The sequence below is a fragment of the Schistocerca cancellata genome, chromosome 6 (assembly GCF_023864275.1).
Source record: "Schistocerca cancellata isolate TAMUIC-IGC-003103 chromosome 6, iqSchCanc2.1, whole genome shotgun sequence".
Lineage (NCBI taxonomy): Eukaryota > Metazoa > Arthropoda > Insecta > Orthoptera > Acrididae > Schistocerca > Schistocerca cancellata.
Window position 1 is genome coordinate 582478655 of NC_064631.1, and position 17622 is coordinate 582496276.

At 40.2% G+C, this 17622-nt stretch overlaps 1 protein-coding gene across 1 annotated transcript in view; it reads right to left on the minus strand.

The window, feature by feature from the left end:
* The window catches only part of LOC126191485 (E3 ubiquitin-protein ligase mib1), a 612367-nt gene that overhangs the window by 548682 nt on the left and 46063 nt on the right, over positions 1 to 17622 (minus strand). Inside the window, exon 7 of the mRNA XM_049932370.1 lies at positions 8837 to 9011. Coding sequence (XP_049788327.1) covers positions 8837 to 9011 — 175 coding nt within the window. The remainder of the gene's footprint in view (positions 1 to 8836; positions 9012 to 17622) is intronic.

Here is a 17622-nt window from a genome sequence, read left to right on the forward strand (position 1 = left end):
CGTCTTCAGACCAGCGACTGGTTTGATGCAACTCTCCATGCTACTATATCCTGTGAAAGGCTCTTCATCTCCGAGTAACTAGTGCAACCTACATCCTTCTGAATCTGCTTAGTGTATTCATCTCTTTGGCTCCCTCTACAAGTTTTATCCTCCACGTTTCCCTCCAATACTAAACTGGTAATCCCTCGATGTCTCAGAACATGTCCTACCAACCGATTCCTTCTACTAGTCAAGTTGTGCCACAAATTCCTCTTCTCCACAATTCTTTTCTTCAGTACCTCCTCATTAGTTTCGTGATCTACCAATCTAATCTTCAGCATTCTTCTGTAACACCACTTTGCGAAAGCTTCAGTTCTCTTATTGTCTCAACCATTTATCAGCCATGTTGCACTTCCATACATGGCTACACTCCATACAAATACTTTCAGAAAAGACTTCCTGACACTTAAATCTATACTTGATATTAACAAATTTCTCTTCTTCAGAAATACTTTCCTCGCAATTGCCAGTGTACATTTTACATCCTCTCTACTTCGACCATCATCAATTATTTTGCTCCCCAAATATCAAAACTCATCTACTACTTTAAATGTCTCATTTCCAAATCTAATTCCCTCAGCATCACTGGATTTAATTTCACTACGTTCCATTATCCTCATTTTGCTTTTGTTGATGTTCATCTTATATCCTCCTCCTTTCAAGACATTGGCCATTCCATTCAGCTGCTCTTCCACATCCTCAGCCGTCCTTGACAGAATTACAATGTCACTGGAAAACCTCAAAGTTTTTACTTCTTCTCCATGGATTTTAATTCCAACTCCATTTTTTCTTTTGTTTCCTTTATTGCTTGCTCAATGCATAGATTGAATAACATCGGTGATAGGCTACAACCCTGCCTCACTCCCTTCCCAACACTGCTTCCCTTTCATGGCCCCTCCACTCTAATAACTGCCATCTGGCTTCTGCACAAATTGTAAATAGCCTTACACTCCCTGTATTTGACTCCTTTCACCTTCAGAATTGAAAGAGAGTATTCTATTCAACACTGTCACAAGCTTTCTCTAAGTCTACAAATGCTAGAAACATAGGTTTGACTTTCCGTAAACTATCTTCTAAGATAAGTCGTAGAGTCAGTATTGCCTCACGTCTTCCAACAATTCTATGGAATCCAAACTGATCTTCCCAGAGGTTGGCTTCTACCAGGTTTTCCATTTGTCTATAAGGAATTCTTGTTAATATTTTGCAGCAGTGACTTATTAATCTGATAGTTCAGTAATTTTCACATTTGTCAACATCTGTTTTCTTTGGGATTGGAATTATTATATTCTTCTTGAAGACTGAGGGTATTTCACCTGTCTCATACATCTTGCTCACTAGATGGTAGAGTTTTGTCAGGGCTGGCTCTCCCAAGGTTGTCAGTAGTACTTGGAATGTTGTGTACTCTGGGGTCTTTCAGGGCTCTGTCAAACTCTTTACACAGTATCATATCCCCCAATTCATCTTCATCCACACCCTATTGCATTTCCATAATATTGTCGTCAAGTACATTGCCCTTGTGTAGAGCCTCTATATACTTCTTCCACCTTTCTGCTTTCACTTCTTTACTTAGAACTGGTTTTCCATCTGAGCTCTTGATATTCATACAAGTGGTTCTCTTTTCTCCAAAGGTCTCTTTAATGTTCCTGTACACAGTATCTATCTTACCCCAAGTGATATATGCCTCTACATCCTTACATTTGTCCTCTAGCCATCCCTGCTTAGCCATTTTGCATTTTCTGTCGATCTCGTTTTTGAGGCGTTTGTATTCCTTTTGCATGCTTCATTTTCTGCATTTTTATATCTCTTCTATTTGCCCTTATCTTTTTACTTACATGATCCTCTGCTGCCTTCACTACTCAAAGCTACCCATTCCTTCTTCTACTGTACTTCTTTCCCCCATTCTTGTCAATCAGTCCCAAATGCTCTCTCGGAAACTCTCTACAACCTCTGGCCCTTTCAGTTTATCCACATCCCATCTCCTTAAATTCCCACCTTTTTGCAGTTTCTTCAGTTTTAATCTACAGTTCATAACAAATAGATTGTGGTCGGAGTTGACATCTGTCTCCTACCATTATATAATCTATCTGAAACCTTCCAGTGACTCCAGGCCTCTTCCATGTATACAACCTTCTTTCATGATCCTTAAACCAAGTGTTGGCTATGATTAAGTTATGCTCTGTGGAAAATTCTACCAGGCAGCTTCCTCTTTCATTTCTTATCCCCATTCCAAATTCACCTACTACTTTTCCTAGTCTTCCTTTACCCACTATCAAATTCCAGTCCCCCATGACTATTAAATTTTCGTCTCCCTTCATGTTGTTGTTGTTGTTGTTGTGGTCTTCAGTCCTGAGACTGGTTTGATGCAGCTCTCCATGCTACTCTATCCTGTGCAAGCTTCTTCATCTCCCAGTACCTACTGCAACCTACATCCTTCTGAATCTGCTTAGTGTATTCATCTCTTGGTCTCCCCCTACGATTTTTACCCTCCACGCTGCCCTCCAATATTAAATTGGTGATCCCTTGATGCCTCAGAACATGTCCTACCAACCTATCCCTTCTTCTGGTCAAGTTGTGCCACAAACTTCTTTTCTCCCCAATCCTATTCAATACTTCCTCATTAGTTATGTGATCTACCCATCTAATCTTCAGCATTCTTCTGTAGCACCACATTTCGAAAGCTTCTATTATCTTCTTGTCCAAACTATTTATTGTCCATGTTTCACTTCCATACATGGCTACACTCCATACAAATACTTTCAGAAATGACTTCCTGACACTTAAATCTATACTCGATGTTAACAAATTTCTCTTCTTCAGAAACGCTTTCCTTGCCATTGTCAGTCTACATTTTATATCCTCTCTACTTCGACCATCATCAGTTATTTTGCTCCCCAAATAGCAAAACTCCTTTACTACTTTAAGTGTCTCATTTCCTAATCTAATATCCTCAACATCACCCGACTTAATTCAACTACATTCCATTATCCTCGTTTTGCTTTTGTTGATGTTCATCTTATATCCTCCTTTCAAGACACTGTCCATTCCGTTCAACTGCTCTTCCAGGTCCTTTGCTGTCTCTGACATAATTACAATGTCATCGGCAAACCTCAAGGTTTTTATTTCTTCTCCATGGATTTTAATACCTACTCCGAATTTTTCTTTTGTTTCCTTTACTGCTTGCTCAATATACAGATTGAATAACATCGGGGAGAGGCTACAACCCTGTCTCACTCCCTTCCCAACCACTGCTTCCCTTTCATGTCCCTCGACTCTTATAACTGCCATCTGGTTTCTGTACAAATTGTAAATAGCATTTCGCTCCCTGTATTTTACCCCTGCCACCTTTAGAATTTGAAAGAGAGTATTCCAGTCAACATTGTCAAAAGCTTTCTCTAAGTCTACAAATGCTAGAAACGTAGGTTTGCCTTTCCTTAATCTTTCTTCTAAGATAAGTCGTAAGGTCAGTATTGCCTCACGTGTTCCAACATTTCTACGGAATCCAAACTGATCTTCCCCAAGGTCGGCTTCTACTAGTTTCTCCATTCGTCTGTAAAGAATTCGCGTTAGTATTTTGCAGCTGTGACTTATTAAACTGATTGTTCGGTAATTTTCACATCTGTCAACACCTGCTTTCTTTGGGACTGGAATTATTATATTCTTCTTGAAGTCTGAGGGTATTTCGCCTGTTTCATACATCTTGCTCACCAGATGGTAGAGTTTTGTCAGGACTGGCTCTCCCAAGGCCGTCAGTAGTTCCAATGGAATGTTGTCTACTCCGGGGGCCTTGTTTCGACTCAGGTCTTTCAGTGCTCTGTCAAACTCTTTACGCAGTATCGTATCTCCCATTTCATCTTCATCTACATCATCTTCCATTTCCATAATATTGTCCTCAAGTACATCGCCCTTGTATAGACCCTCTATATACTCCTTCCACCTTTCTACTTTCCCTTCTTTGCTTAGAACTGGGTATCCATCTGAGCTCTTGATGTTCATACAAGTGGTTCTCTTATCTCCAAAGGTCTCTTTAATTTTCCTGTAGGCAGTATCTATCTTACCCCTAGTGAGATAAGCCTCTACATCCTTACATTTGTCCTCTAGCCATCCCTGCTTAGCCATTTTGCACTTCCTGTCGATCTCATTTTTGAGACGTTTGTATTCCTTTTTGGCTGCTTCATGAACTGCATTTTTATATTTTCTCCTTTCATCAATTAAATTCAATATTTCTTCTGTTACCCAAGGATTTCTAAGAGCCCTGGTCTTTTTACCTACTTGATCCTCTGCTGCCTTTACTACTTCATCCCTCAAAGCTACCCATTCTTCTTCTACTGTATTTGTTTCCCCAATTCCTGTCAATTGTTCCCTTATGCTCTCCCTAAAACTCTGTACAACCTCTGGTTCTTTCAGTTTATCCAGGTCCCATCTCCTTAAATTCCCACCTTTTTGCAGTTTCTTCAGTTTTAATCTACCAATAGATTGTGGTCAGAGTCCACATCTGCCCCTGGAAATGTCTTACAATTTAAAACCTGGTTCCTAAATCTCTGTCTTACCATTATATAATCTATCTGATACCTTTTAGTATCTCCAGGGTTCTTCCATGTCTGAATAATTTCTTTTATTTCATCATAGATTTCTTCAATCTCTTCCTCATCTGCGGAGCTAGTTGGCATATAAACTTGCACTGCTGTGGTAGGCGTAGGCTTCGTGTCTATCTTGGCCACAATAATGTGTTCACTGTGCTGTTCACAGGAGCTTACCTGCACTCCTATTTTTTTATTCATTACTAAACCTACTCCTGCATTACCCCTATTTGATTTTTTAAATTGTAATCCTGTATTCACCTGACCAGAAGTCTTGTTCCTCCTGCCACTAACTTCACTAAATCCCACCATATCTAACTTTAACCTATCCATTTCACTTTTTAAATTTTCTAAGCTACGTGCCCCATTAAGGGATCTGACATTCCACATTCCAATCCGTAGAACACCAGTTTTCTTTCTCCTGATAACAACATCCTCTTGAGTAGTCCCGACCTGGAGATCTGAATGGGAGACTATTTTACCTCCAGAATATTTTACCTAAGAGGATGCCATCATCATTTGACCATCAGTAAAGTTGCACACCGTTGGGAATAATTACGGCTGTAATTTCCCCTTGCTTTCAGTCATTTGCAGTACCAGCACAGCAAGGCCGTTTTGGTTAATGTTACAAGGCCAGATCAGTCAATCATCCAGACAAGTATTGAAAAGGCTGCGGCCCCTCTTCAGTAACCACACATTAGTCTGGCCTCTCAACAGATTCGATTGTAGTTGCACCTACGGTACGGCTTTCTGTATCGCTGAGGCACGCAAGCCTCTGCACCAATGGCAAGGTCCATGGTTCATGGGGGGAGATAGAGCATGTAACAGTTTGTTTTATGTGCTCAATCTGTGGCAACATCACATAGTGTTCATTTGACCTTTGGTCACTTTGATAACACCAACTGGTCCGCAGGTGTGCATGTCAGAGAGCACATGCATCCGAAATCAACATTTGGCCATCCTGACAGTCGTCTGACTCAGATGATGAGTAGTTACTTGATCAGGACAGCATAGATTTGGTGCTTGTTGTGTAGTCCTGGGACCCTTATGGTTATCACCTTTTCAGTAAACATCATATGTATCATTAGTTTTAACTTTCAAACTCAGTAAAGACAGCTTAATTTTGGTCCAATTTATGTTTGCTTTATTGCCACAAGACCACCATCTTTGTACTGGAAAGCTTTGCTAGAACACCATTTGATGCTAGCAAGGTGGTCTTCTTGAGGGGTTATTTCTTCATTCATACAAGACACCGTGTGTAACAGATTATCAGGAACATTTTGAAGTAACACAACTTCAGAATCTTTTTTGTTTGCTTATGTGTATTTTTCATTGAAGATTTTTTTTTAAAAAATCCAATGAATGGATACCTTTGAACTTCTTGAACGTTCACTAGTACTCTGCTTCGAACTTGTATTCCTGATTGCTCCTCATTAAATCACCCACAGGTTTTTCAATTGTAGAGGGCTGTGATATCAAATTTCTAAAGCATCCTGTAACTCCTATGAAACTCTGTATCACAGAAACAAATTTTGATTTTTGAAAGTTTTTAGTCTTTCACCTTTTTGGGAGAAGGTTGAATTTGCCAACACTGTGCAAAACATCCAAGAAACTTGACCATTCCCTTCAAGACATGGCATTTTGCTACATTAATTTCAAAGCTATATTTTGATGAACTTGATTCTAAAATTCCTTGACCAAGTGATACTGGACTTGGTTGCTGACATCATCTTTCTCTCCTGATGCTAAACTTCTGGGTATGCTATATTTTGTTTGTTGTACTTTCACAACAATCTTCATTCTGATATCAACAGTTTTCATTTTTGTTGGAATGTACTTTGTCACTAAACCTTCAATTTGTTCCCTTGTTCCATCACTTGCAGTGTTCTCAATATGAACTCCTCCTTCTGTCTTGATAATAGTATCTTTGTTCTTGTTTATTAAAATTTCAATTTTTTTAAATGCAAAGTGTCCCTACAAACCATATAAATACCTGTTTCTGATGTAAACAACTCGGACAGCAAGATGGAGTTATCACAACTATCCTGAAGAGATCCACAGTTGCCACCATAAAACAAACACTGGAAAGAAGCCATGCCCTCAAAGCAATTGCCACATTGCCTGTCAGGATCTCATCGCTGACCTGCCTCACATAAGCAGGTGCTCTGCTGACAATAAGAGTTCTCGATGGTGTTCCATATGATCTACAAAGTATGCCCGCTGCCTTGTGATGACAATTACCATCTCGGACCCAGACTACTCTTCGACTGTGTAGTTCTGTACTTATTCACCATGTGTCTATCCAGTGAATATGGAACAAAAAGTGTTAGTAACTGTAAACCCCGACAGTTTCAGTTTTCAAATAATCAATCTCAGCAGCAACTGTAAGATACCCTTGTGGAGAGATGAAGTTTTTTCCAAACCCTGTTTGAACTACATCTGCAGGTATATTCCGCAATCTTAAAACATCCATTCTCTCTTGTAGTTAATAAATTGACTGCCACTGTCAATTAGCACCCTTACCTCTTGGTTACTTGTTGGACATTTTTAGCTTAACAATTGTTAATACTCCCCGTAACAGTATTTGCATTCCTTATCATCTTTTAATTATTATTCTTCTTCATGCACTCAGATGAGACATGGACAAACTCACTGCAACAGAGGCATCTCTGTCACAGCAAAACAATTATGGTTTGGATCTGAAACTACAGTTTCAGTGTTTCTGTTACTTGAGTCTCTTTATCTATGATACTGAGTTTCTAAAATTTTCACTGCTGTAACCTGTGCTATTTATTTTTGCCAATGACTTCATAACTCTTCAATAATGCCTCACTTTGTACTTCCAGCACTATAAAATAGACTTTTTGTGCCACAGTTGTCTTCTATCTCATTAATCATAGACTGAAATAAAAAGTTGCTATCAATGTCAGCACGGCTGGCAATCTCTTTCCTTATGTGAAACTATTCTTGAAGAGACTTTTCCCGTTTCTTCTTTTGTTGAGACAGCAGCTTTGCAGTACTTGTCTTCATATCAAGTTCCTTTCTCAAAGTGAAAAGCTTATCCAAACCTCCAAAAGATTTAAAAAACAGGAGTAAGCAATTGGTTCCAAGTCTAATAACAATTTTTTTTAACTGGACATCCATCACTGCCACTAAATGACTAGAATACATTCAACATTACAAAGTGATAAAAAATATACACTGATCCCATGAATGTGGTGTAAACGTGTTTGCCTTTTATTGCCTGTCATTGAATCGGATTCTCTTTGTCTTCTTGTACACTGAACTCTATCTTCTGTTGCTACCCGTCTGAATTTCATCCTCATCATCATCATCATCATCATCATCATAAGCATCAAGACTATTCTTTTCACAGTCTGTGTCGTGGTTAATCTTTAATGCAAGTTGGTCAGTGTCGGATAAATAATAACAAATTACAGTAGTTATTTCCCCATTCTATACACAGCATATTACAGACTACACCTCATTCCTCTTCTAAAAATGACAGTTCAACAAATGCCTTCTTAGCTTCAATTTTGTCAACTGCTGGTTGAAAAGCAATGCCAAAATATTCTCTCAAGATTTCAGTTTTTTTCTATTATTGGGGACTGTTTTGAAAATTAACTTATGGAAAGAGTTAAAGGATTTAACCAAAGCACAGATAATATTTTCATTTTCTTTTTTGACTTTTGTCTCAGTATTAATAACCAGTTAAATTTGTCATTGCAACTACCATCTTGGCATACAGGATTATAAATTGATATGGACAAAAAATTTTTGGTTCATTTGATATTTCTCCTTGTGTCATAAAATTTAAAATTCCTCCTTAGACCATTCTACTGCTAATCTACACAATCACGCATTGCCACATCATCATAAATACATTACTGGTTAGAAAAATTTGGCATAAATATTATAGACAGACAGACAAAACTGTGTCATCACTGGTACAGCTGATTACAGCAGAGCCCCCACAATTTCTACGAAAAAGTTTCAGATTCTCACATAAACTGTTCATTATCACAACAACTGCACATTCTAATGATGAACACAACAAAACAAAACAAAAAAATGAACAGCACAGTGCAACTGTTTTCCATGAAGACACGAAAAGTACTCTGCAATATCTTCCTTAGCTTGCTGTGTCACTTGCCTTGTCAGTAGGAAAACCTTTAAATTCCCCCTCCAAATCCCACATACAGTATACAACAGATACTCACCGGAGCCATTGCCTCTGCCCATTCTCCATGGCCACGTTGCAATATCTTGATTCTTTCAAGGTCACTGCAAATCTGAACAAGATCACCTACAGTGAACTGTTGATGGGTTTCATTTGTTCCTAAACTTGGAACTGATGTAGACACTTTAGTAAGAACTGCTGGATTAAATGTCCATCTGGAATAAAAAACAGCACTACATAAGTATTACAACAAAACATTAGTTATCAGAAACTAGGACACATTAGGTGGAACTGAATGCAACAAAGAATTTCACTTTTCTTAAGGTAAGGTGTTATAACATTACAAGAGGAGTTGATTGATTGGTATCTCATCTCACTCAATAGTGAGTCATATCAACATCCAAGCTGAAATACACACACACACACACACACACACACACACACACACACCTTCGGCTAATACAATGAGTAAAATCTATAATGAACTAACTTCTTTGCAACACATTTGAATTTAAATGTCACAAGGAGTTCTGAAAATATGCAGATCAGTTTCTGTACGAACTTCCCATTATCACCAGAAAGTATGTCCTGTTTCCCATTTAAGACAATATACTACTTGCCATTAAAATTGCAACGACATGAGGGTAGCATACAGCACACACAAAATTGCCAAAAAGTGAACTACTTGCCTTTAGATGCAAGTAATTAGCATTTCAGCACAACCACACAAATTAAAGATGAGTAATGCCATCTATGTTCTGTACATAAGGAAAGGTTATGAAGTGGGTTTGCAATAGGTTCCCAGGTTTCCTATCACTGCAATTTGACTTCATTATTCTGGTAGTTAGTGTTCCATCACTCTATCCACCAAAACTTTGTATGTTTGACCCATGTTGAGGCTTTAGTGGCATACCAACCAGATCCTGTCAGCTTCCCCTACTGACCTGGTTCTTTAATCCAAATATTAAGACACACTTAAACCTACTTTCACTTTCCTCCCCTGGTGTGATCGCCACATATATCATGATTCTCAGCTGCTGCCTCCGACGATACAGTCTGGTTGCATATCTTGCCTATTTGCTCTGGGCCATAAGGCACACAGGCAAAAAAAGGGACCACAACCCCGCGGCAAGCCCACTTATGCCTGGCGAGATCACTGTTTCTTTCACTGCATCAAAATATTTCAGTCTTCTCACTGGTAACTTTTGACACACAAGTTCTTACGTACAAAACATTATCTTCTCATTCTCAACAATATCACCATGGGAAACTGGCAGAATACCAATGCTTGAATAACAATCTTGACTCCACAGAAGAATTCAAGCTTGAATTATATGCTAAGAATCAAAACTACTCATAGATTCTACTGGATTTTACATGACTATCAACCCTGGGGGAAAAAAAGAGGAAGAAGAAAAAGAAAAGAAAAGAGAGAGAAAAAAAACCTCTAGCAACAAGTCACATTCAAAACATAATGGTCCCACTGAAATGGTATGGTTATAGTTATAGGTAATGTTAATGACCACTTACTCTCCATAGGTTTGAGTATGTAGCTCTCACTGCGACAATCTTGGGCTGTTTCCTACCTGCTTCTATCTTGTTCCCCTAGGACAGTTACACAAGAAAGAATTCGGCTTTGATGAAATAAAAGTCAGCATTTTATGAAACCAATTCTGTATGCTGCATTCCCCATTAACAAAATAGTTCTGAACTAATGTGTTACATTGTTACTGACTGCTACTAGTTGATGTTTAAATATCTGAAGTTACCACTCCTCCTCTCATGCCTCAGAAATATATTGCAATAAATTGCTGACAGCTTTATGGAAAGGCCACTACCCTGTACAGCCTGTATGCTGTAAGGAGATTTCTCTCATGTTCCTGATAGGAGTCCCCACATCTGACAGCTGAAGTTCCACCGATACTGGTGGCTGATGATTGCATGATGGACTGCATTGCTGGTGGCCAAAATAAAAGGTGGCCACTGTATGAAGGGTCTGTTATGACCTAGGTCGCACATCTCACAATGGACAGCTAGCACTGTCAACACTCCACCTTGTGGCGAAACAAACGCTGTATCATTTGAGAGGCAAGCGCGTGAGCCAGGACTTACCCCAGTTCACTGCTACTAGTGCCACGTCACCATAACATGTCTGTGCATAGCATACAAGTATTGCACTGTAATCTAGGGATGAAAATAAAAATTAAAGAAGCTTTTCCTAACTTTGTCAACATATGCTTCAGTTTATTAATGTTCAAATTGTCAAATCTTATAGTAATCAGATGAATATCTTTTCCTAAATACATCGCTTTGAGGAAAAAATAAGTGGCGTTAAATAATAAAGCTAGAAAGCCAAAAACTGGTCAGAATGTGCAAATGTATGACAAAGTCAACTGTTATTTATCGTATGGTGTACATCACAATCTTTATACATTTTGCACATATGTTAATTAATGACTGACATCAAGACATTTAATATAATCTATTGCCTCTTCTGTTGCAGTAAGGAAATCGTTGAAGGTTCCCTTGTAGGCTCCAACCAAGCTTTCTTCCATTATGTGTTGGACTGTTTGTTTTTCAGGGCCGCAGTTGCAATTTGGTGTTGGTATCGTTCCCCATTTGTAGATGTCTTCAGGACATCGTCCGTGGCTAGTACGTATGAGTTGTCCACACTTTGCGTGGCTAGTTGAAGCCAGGCAGTTTCTCAACCAGAATGAAACTTTGGCATTTTGGTGGGCAGTGTTGTTTCCACAGATTGTCGACATCAGAGTTGGAGTTTGTCATCTCTCTGGCAGAGAGTAATGCTGGTCTTCTTGATTTAAGTCTTCTGCGCTCCAAGTCAGCTATGTCACTGTGTATGAGCAGCTGTGGGTTATTAGTTATCTTGCTGAACTCACTGCGAAGAGCATTTTTTCGTCACATATCTGGGGGGCGGTATGTGACGCAGGGTTGACAGCCATACAGTGGGCATAGATTTTATTGTGCCACTGATAGTGTGCATGGTGTCATTTATTATCACATCAATCCTGCTTGTATGTGGGCTGTTAATCCACACAGGAGTGCAGTATTCTGCTACCAAGTAGACAAGCCCAACTGCTGATGTGCCGAGTGTGCTTGCTGTGGAGTCCCAGGTAGTGCCGCACAGTTTATAGATGATGATGTATTATCTACAGTCTTTGTCGGATGCTCCTTGTAAGAGAGCATCCTGTCCAATATGACTCCTACGTATTTGGGGTAGTTGTTATGGCTAAGGTGTTTCCCTTCAAAGATGAAATTAAGCTCTCTTCTTGCTGAGGTGCAAAGGTGGAAGCATGATACTTCGGTCTTAGTCGGATACGGCTGCAGTCTCTATTTGCAAAAATAACCACTCAGCAGCTTCAAACCTGGAGCACAAGGTGTGTTCAGTAGCCTCGAATGATTCATGTTGCGTGGCTATAGCCCAATTGTCTGCCTAGCCAAACTTCCTAGATTGTGTGTTAGGGATGTCAGAAGTATAAAGATTGGAGAACAATGGAGAAAGGACTGAGCCTGTTGTTGAGAATTTTGGTAGAGCTCATTTGTTCTCCAGTAATCATTTGAAAAGCTCTCCCGGCAACCATGATATCGACAAGTCTGATGATATTGCTGCATGGGATTATTTGTATTAGACTGTATATCAGGCCTTGTCTCCAGACAGGGTGCATTCAGGTCTATGAATGCAACTGATTTTTTTTTGCTTTCTCTGGTGGCCTGCCTCTATATGTGCTGTCAGGGAAAGTACTTGATCAGTGCAGGTTCTATTACGTCGAAATCCTGATTGTTAATCTGGAACTGATTCTAGTATTTTTGGGCTCAGTCTGTTATATAGGAGTCTCTCGAGCAGCTTGTATATGACACTTAGCAATGTGATTGGCCTATAACTCTTTGGCTGATCACACGGTTTTCCTGGTTTAAGCAGTGCAAAGATCTTTGAGTTCTTCGTTTTCTGTAGTATGTTCCCTGTTGCCATTATATTTGAGTAAAGCTCTGCAAGCCATTTTTTGGAATATTCCCCACAGTGAAGAAGGAATTCTGGATGTATTCCATCCAATCCATGTGCCTTCCGCACCTTGACACTCTTCAGCGCTTCTCTGACTTCACTGGTAGTAAATTTCAAGGAATACTGGTCCAAATGTGTGCTGTTTTTCTTAAGAACACTAAGTTCACGGTGTATTATTCTTGTATGTTTCTTTTCCTTTGGCACTCTAGATGTTGCCTGTATGTGAGCTGAAATCCTATTTGAAGAAATATCTGATGAGTTATGATGTAGTTTGTTAGCTCCACCTAGTTTTCAGAGGCCTGTCTACCAGATGTCTTGAAATCAAGCGACTCAACGGTTTCAATCCACTTCTCTTGCCATGCGTTGTCTAGGCTGTGCAGCAGGTCGTCTGCAGTCTCAGGGTCTCCAGTCTCAAGGAATCTCTGATACTTATTTTCGCACTCTTTGTCCCATCCTGGTACATATTGTTTATGGAACCCCCTTGGAACAGCAGCTTTTGCTGCACTTTTAACTGCACCTATGAGTCTGTCACAATTACTCACTGTTGGGTGAATCCATCCCAAGCACTTATCCAATTTTTCCACATAGATATACCACTTTGCTTTTCTGAAATTCCACCTTGGCCTTTGTATGGTTGTTATTGGTGGGATATTGATTCCAATTTCAATCAAGACTGGGCGGTGTTGGCTATGAGGGAAGTCTGTTAATACACGTCTAGTAGTTCTTAGTGGTGTATGGTTATTGCCAGTCGTCACAAAGCATAAATCTGGATTATATTCCTTTCTCCAAGCTGCTGACCTAAATGTTTCCTTGGTCCTTTGGGTCAGAAACTAAGAACAGGTGGTTACTCTCTGCCCAGATAGCAAGAGCCTCGCCATTTCCATCAGCTGTTCTGTATTTCCACAGAGGGTGGTGGCTATTAAAATTCCCCACGTGTATTGCTGGGTGTGGCAGGTATGGCAGGACATCTCGAGGCCAGGGAATGGTTGGTGGTTTGAACACATTGCTCACTGATGGATCTCCTATCTTGTCAACAACTTCATGTTGTCACCATGCACTGTTGCCCAGCACAAGTGGACATCTCCAATTGATGATCGCACATGCGTAGCCACACCATATGATATCTGTGATATACAATGTACAATTAGCCAGGAGATCAGAACTGTTATGAGTTTCAAATTGATCAGAACAGAAGCTTTGTCAAAATCCAAATTTTTACGAAAAAGAAGTGGTGCTAAATAATAACACTAAAGAGCCAAAAATTTGTATGAAGCCTCAGTTTGATATAAAAACCTGAAGTATGTGACCCCTTTAAGCTATCTCTAATAGTTTTTGAGTAATTTACTGAAAACTTAACTTGGAGAAAAAAGTCCTTATTTGTAATAGATTAAGTATCATTTATATTAATGATAGAAAGTTTTGATTACAGCACCTGGTGAAACCCATTGAATAACAGAGCTATAACAAGTCTCCAGAACTTGCTGCAAATACCAAACAATACAAGGTCTCTTAAAGATATAGCTCCAAGGTCATTTTCTACTGTTGGTTCGGCTCTAAAAATTCTACACAGCAAATTTTATATGTAGGCGAACTAAATCTTTTTCTGTGATTATAGCCAACTTAATTACATTCATACAAAAACTACAAAGATTCTAAATTAATACACAACAGTGTTATAAAATATTGTGTGTCTGAGAAAGTGTCCATTTAGAGGCTACTACCAGGACATAGAGTGGATGACAGTAGGTGCTACCTTGGCCATGCACTGTGCCTGTATACAAAGACAGCCTGAGAGGCAACAGTGTCACTTCATTTCGCATTCAGCTACCATAAAGTCCACTATGCCTCAGGTGACGTCACAGCTATGCTGTTACTAGACACATGTTTTAGGCACAAATAGGAAGTGAACTCACAAGGATTGTACACCATCCTGAATTGCTTAGATTTTGCAGAAGGAACTGTTTGTGTGCCGCCGGTAATGATACCAAAACCGGGTGGTAAGTGGTGAGATTATTTTCCACTTTTGTAGCAAGCAATTAACTTATTGTTAGATTATTGGAAGTCAGAGCGAAAGACCAGTTATTGGGAACTTAACCATGGAGGTCCCCTCTGAGTTCAGAGCTCATACTGTTGATTATGATAGAGACATCAGATTTATTATTAGTATTATCATCAGGAATATTACTATGTTGCACATGTGGAAAGTTTATCAAATATCTCTCTCAGTTAGAGCTTAAAACTTTCATTTATAACCATAGTTCCTGATCCCACTGAGCAAACAAAGAGCAGAAACAGTTCTTTCAGGGGAAAAAAAAAAAAAAAAATTGTAGACTTGCAGACTGGAAACTATGGTCAGTATTTTCTCCATCACAAATATAGTTTTCGGGCTCTTATAAAAGACGGCACCACCACCACTCCACAACCTGCGTCTCCTCAACAATTCTATCATTATCAATGACAGAAGCATCACTTCCTTGAAGCCTTCTCCCTCCAAGGGACACTTCCATTGGTTAGTTTTTTTGACCTTCTGTTTCTTTAATATATTTAAAATTTGCCTGGTTCAGAAAAAAGTTTACTGGTTGATTGGTTGATTGGGTGGAGAGGGCCAAACAGCAAGGTCATCGGTCACATGATTTAGGACGGCAGAAGTCAAGGAAGGAACAACACAAACAGCACAGTCAAGGGGAAGCGATAATGGGCAAACAAAGAGGGAAAAGGGACATCAGGGCAGCGGGAAGGGAAAAGAACAGGAGGACGTTTGGCAGAAATATGAAGAGTGGCGCTTGCATTATCAACTGACATCATGGCCACCATCTTGGATGAGGTCGTGCACTGTGCACGTTAGTACACGAGTGTGCTCCCTGCCGCCGTTGGATAAGCAGCTGCAGCAGCAAGTCGTATACTCCTAGCTCACTCATTTGTTACATAGTTTAATTCTTAATTTCTTTGCGTGTTTCTGGTACTTGCATTGTTTAAATCATAAATTTCGGGTGTATTATAGTATTTGAGTTGTAGCATCGTGTTTTAGTACCTGAATAGTGTAAATTCGCGTAGTCGTCTGTCTTCTGTTTTTGTTTTGAACGGCCAGTGTCGGTTGGTCACAGTCAGTGTGCTCCCTGCCGCCGTTGGATAAGCAGCTGCAGCAGCAAGTCGTATACTCCTAGCTCACTCATTTGTTACATAGTTTAATTCTTAATTTCTTTGCGTGTTTTTGGTACTTGCATTGTTGAAATCATAAATTTTGGGCGTATTATAGTATTTGAGTTGTAGCATCGCGTTTTAGTACCTGAATAGTGTAAATTCGCGTAGTCGTCTGTCTTCTGTTTTTGTTTTGAACGGCCAGTGTCGGTTGGTCACAGTCAGTGTGCTCCCTGCCGCCGCTGGATAAGCAGCTGCAGCAGCAAGTCGTATACTCCTAGCTCACTCATTTGTTACATAGTTTAATTCTTAATTTCTTTGCGTGTATTTGGTACTTGCATTGTTTAAATCATAAATTTCGGGTGTATTATAGTATTTGAGAGTTGTAGCATCGCGTTTTAGTACCTGAATAGTGTAAATTCGCGTAGTCGTCTGTCTTCTGTTTTTGTTTTGAACGGCCAGTGTCGGTTGGTCACAGTCAGTGTGCTCCCTGCCGCCGCTGGATAAGCAGCTGCAGCAGCAAGTCGTATACTCCTAGCTCACTCATTTGTTACATAGTTTAATTCTTAATTTCTTTGCGTGTTTTTGGTACTTGCATTGTTTAAATCATAAATTTCGGGTGTATTATAGTATTTGAGAGTTGTAGCATCGCGTTTTACTACCTGAATAGTGTAAATTCGCGTAGTCGTCTGTCTTCTGTTTTTGTTTTGAACGGCCAGTGTCGGTTGGTCACAGTCAGTGTGCTCCCTGCCGCCGTTGGATAAGCAGCTGCAGCAGCAAGTCGTATACTCCTAGCTCACTCATTTGTTACATAGTTTAATTCTTACTTTCTTTGCGTGTTTTTGGTACTTGCATTGTTTAATTCATAAATTTCGGGCGTATTATAGTATTTGAGAGTTGTAGCATCGCGTTTTAGTACCTGAATAGTGTAAAATCGCGTAGTCTCCTTCAGCTGCCGAGCAGTGTGTCAGCAGTGCACAAGTGGCAGCATTACTGCATTTACTAGGCAATCTTGTATTTTAATAACCGTTTAAATTTTGTGTCGATTTGTTTGCGCTCTCTGTAGATTAGTTCAGACGTTCTTTGCACATCAGTTTTTAGCATGGATAGGGACTGCAACTGCTGTGTTCGGGCTGTTGCCAATGGTCATCACTGTGGGGGTCCGGATGGGGGTTTGTCGGGAACAGCCAGCTCGTCCCATGCATCCCCCGATCGGACTACGACAGTGGTTGCCCGGGATACTGCCCGCATTGAAGCTGATCCCTCACCTGTGGTAGAGTGGGAGGTCGTCTCAAGGTGTGGCAAGGGGCGAAAGACATTCCGGAGGGCTGAGTGGAAGGCCTCTCCAGTTTGTCTGACAAACCGGTTTCAGGCTCTGTCTCAGGCTGATACTGATCTTCGGCCTGACATGGCTGCTTGTCCTGTTCCAGAGGTTGCCCCTCAGTCTGCAAGATCCGGGCAGTTGCAGATGGTGGGCTTACTGGTAGTTGGGAGCTCCAACGTCAGGCGCGTAATGGGGCCCCTTAGGGATATGGCAGCAAGGGAGGGGAAGAAAACCAAAGTGCACTCCGTGTGCATACCGGGGGGAGTCATTCCAGATGTGCAAAGGGTCCTTCCGGATGCCATGAAGGGTACAGGGTGCACCCATCTGCAGGTGGTCGCTCATGTCG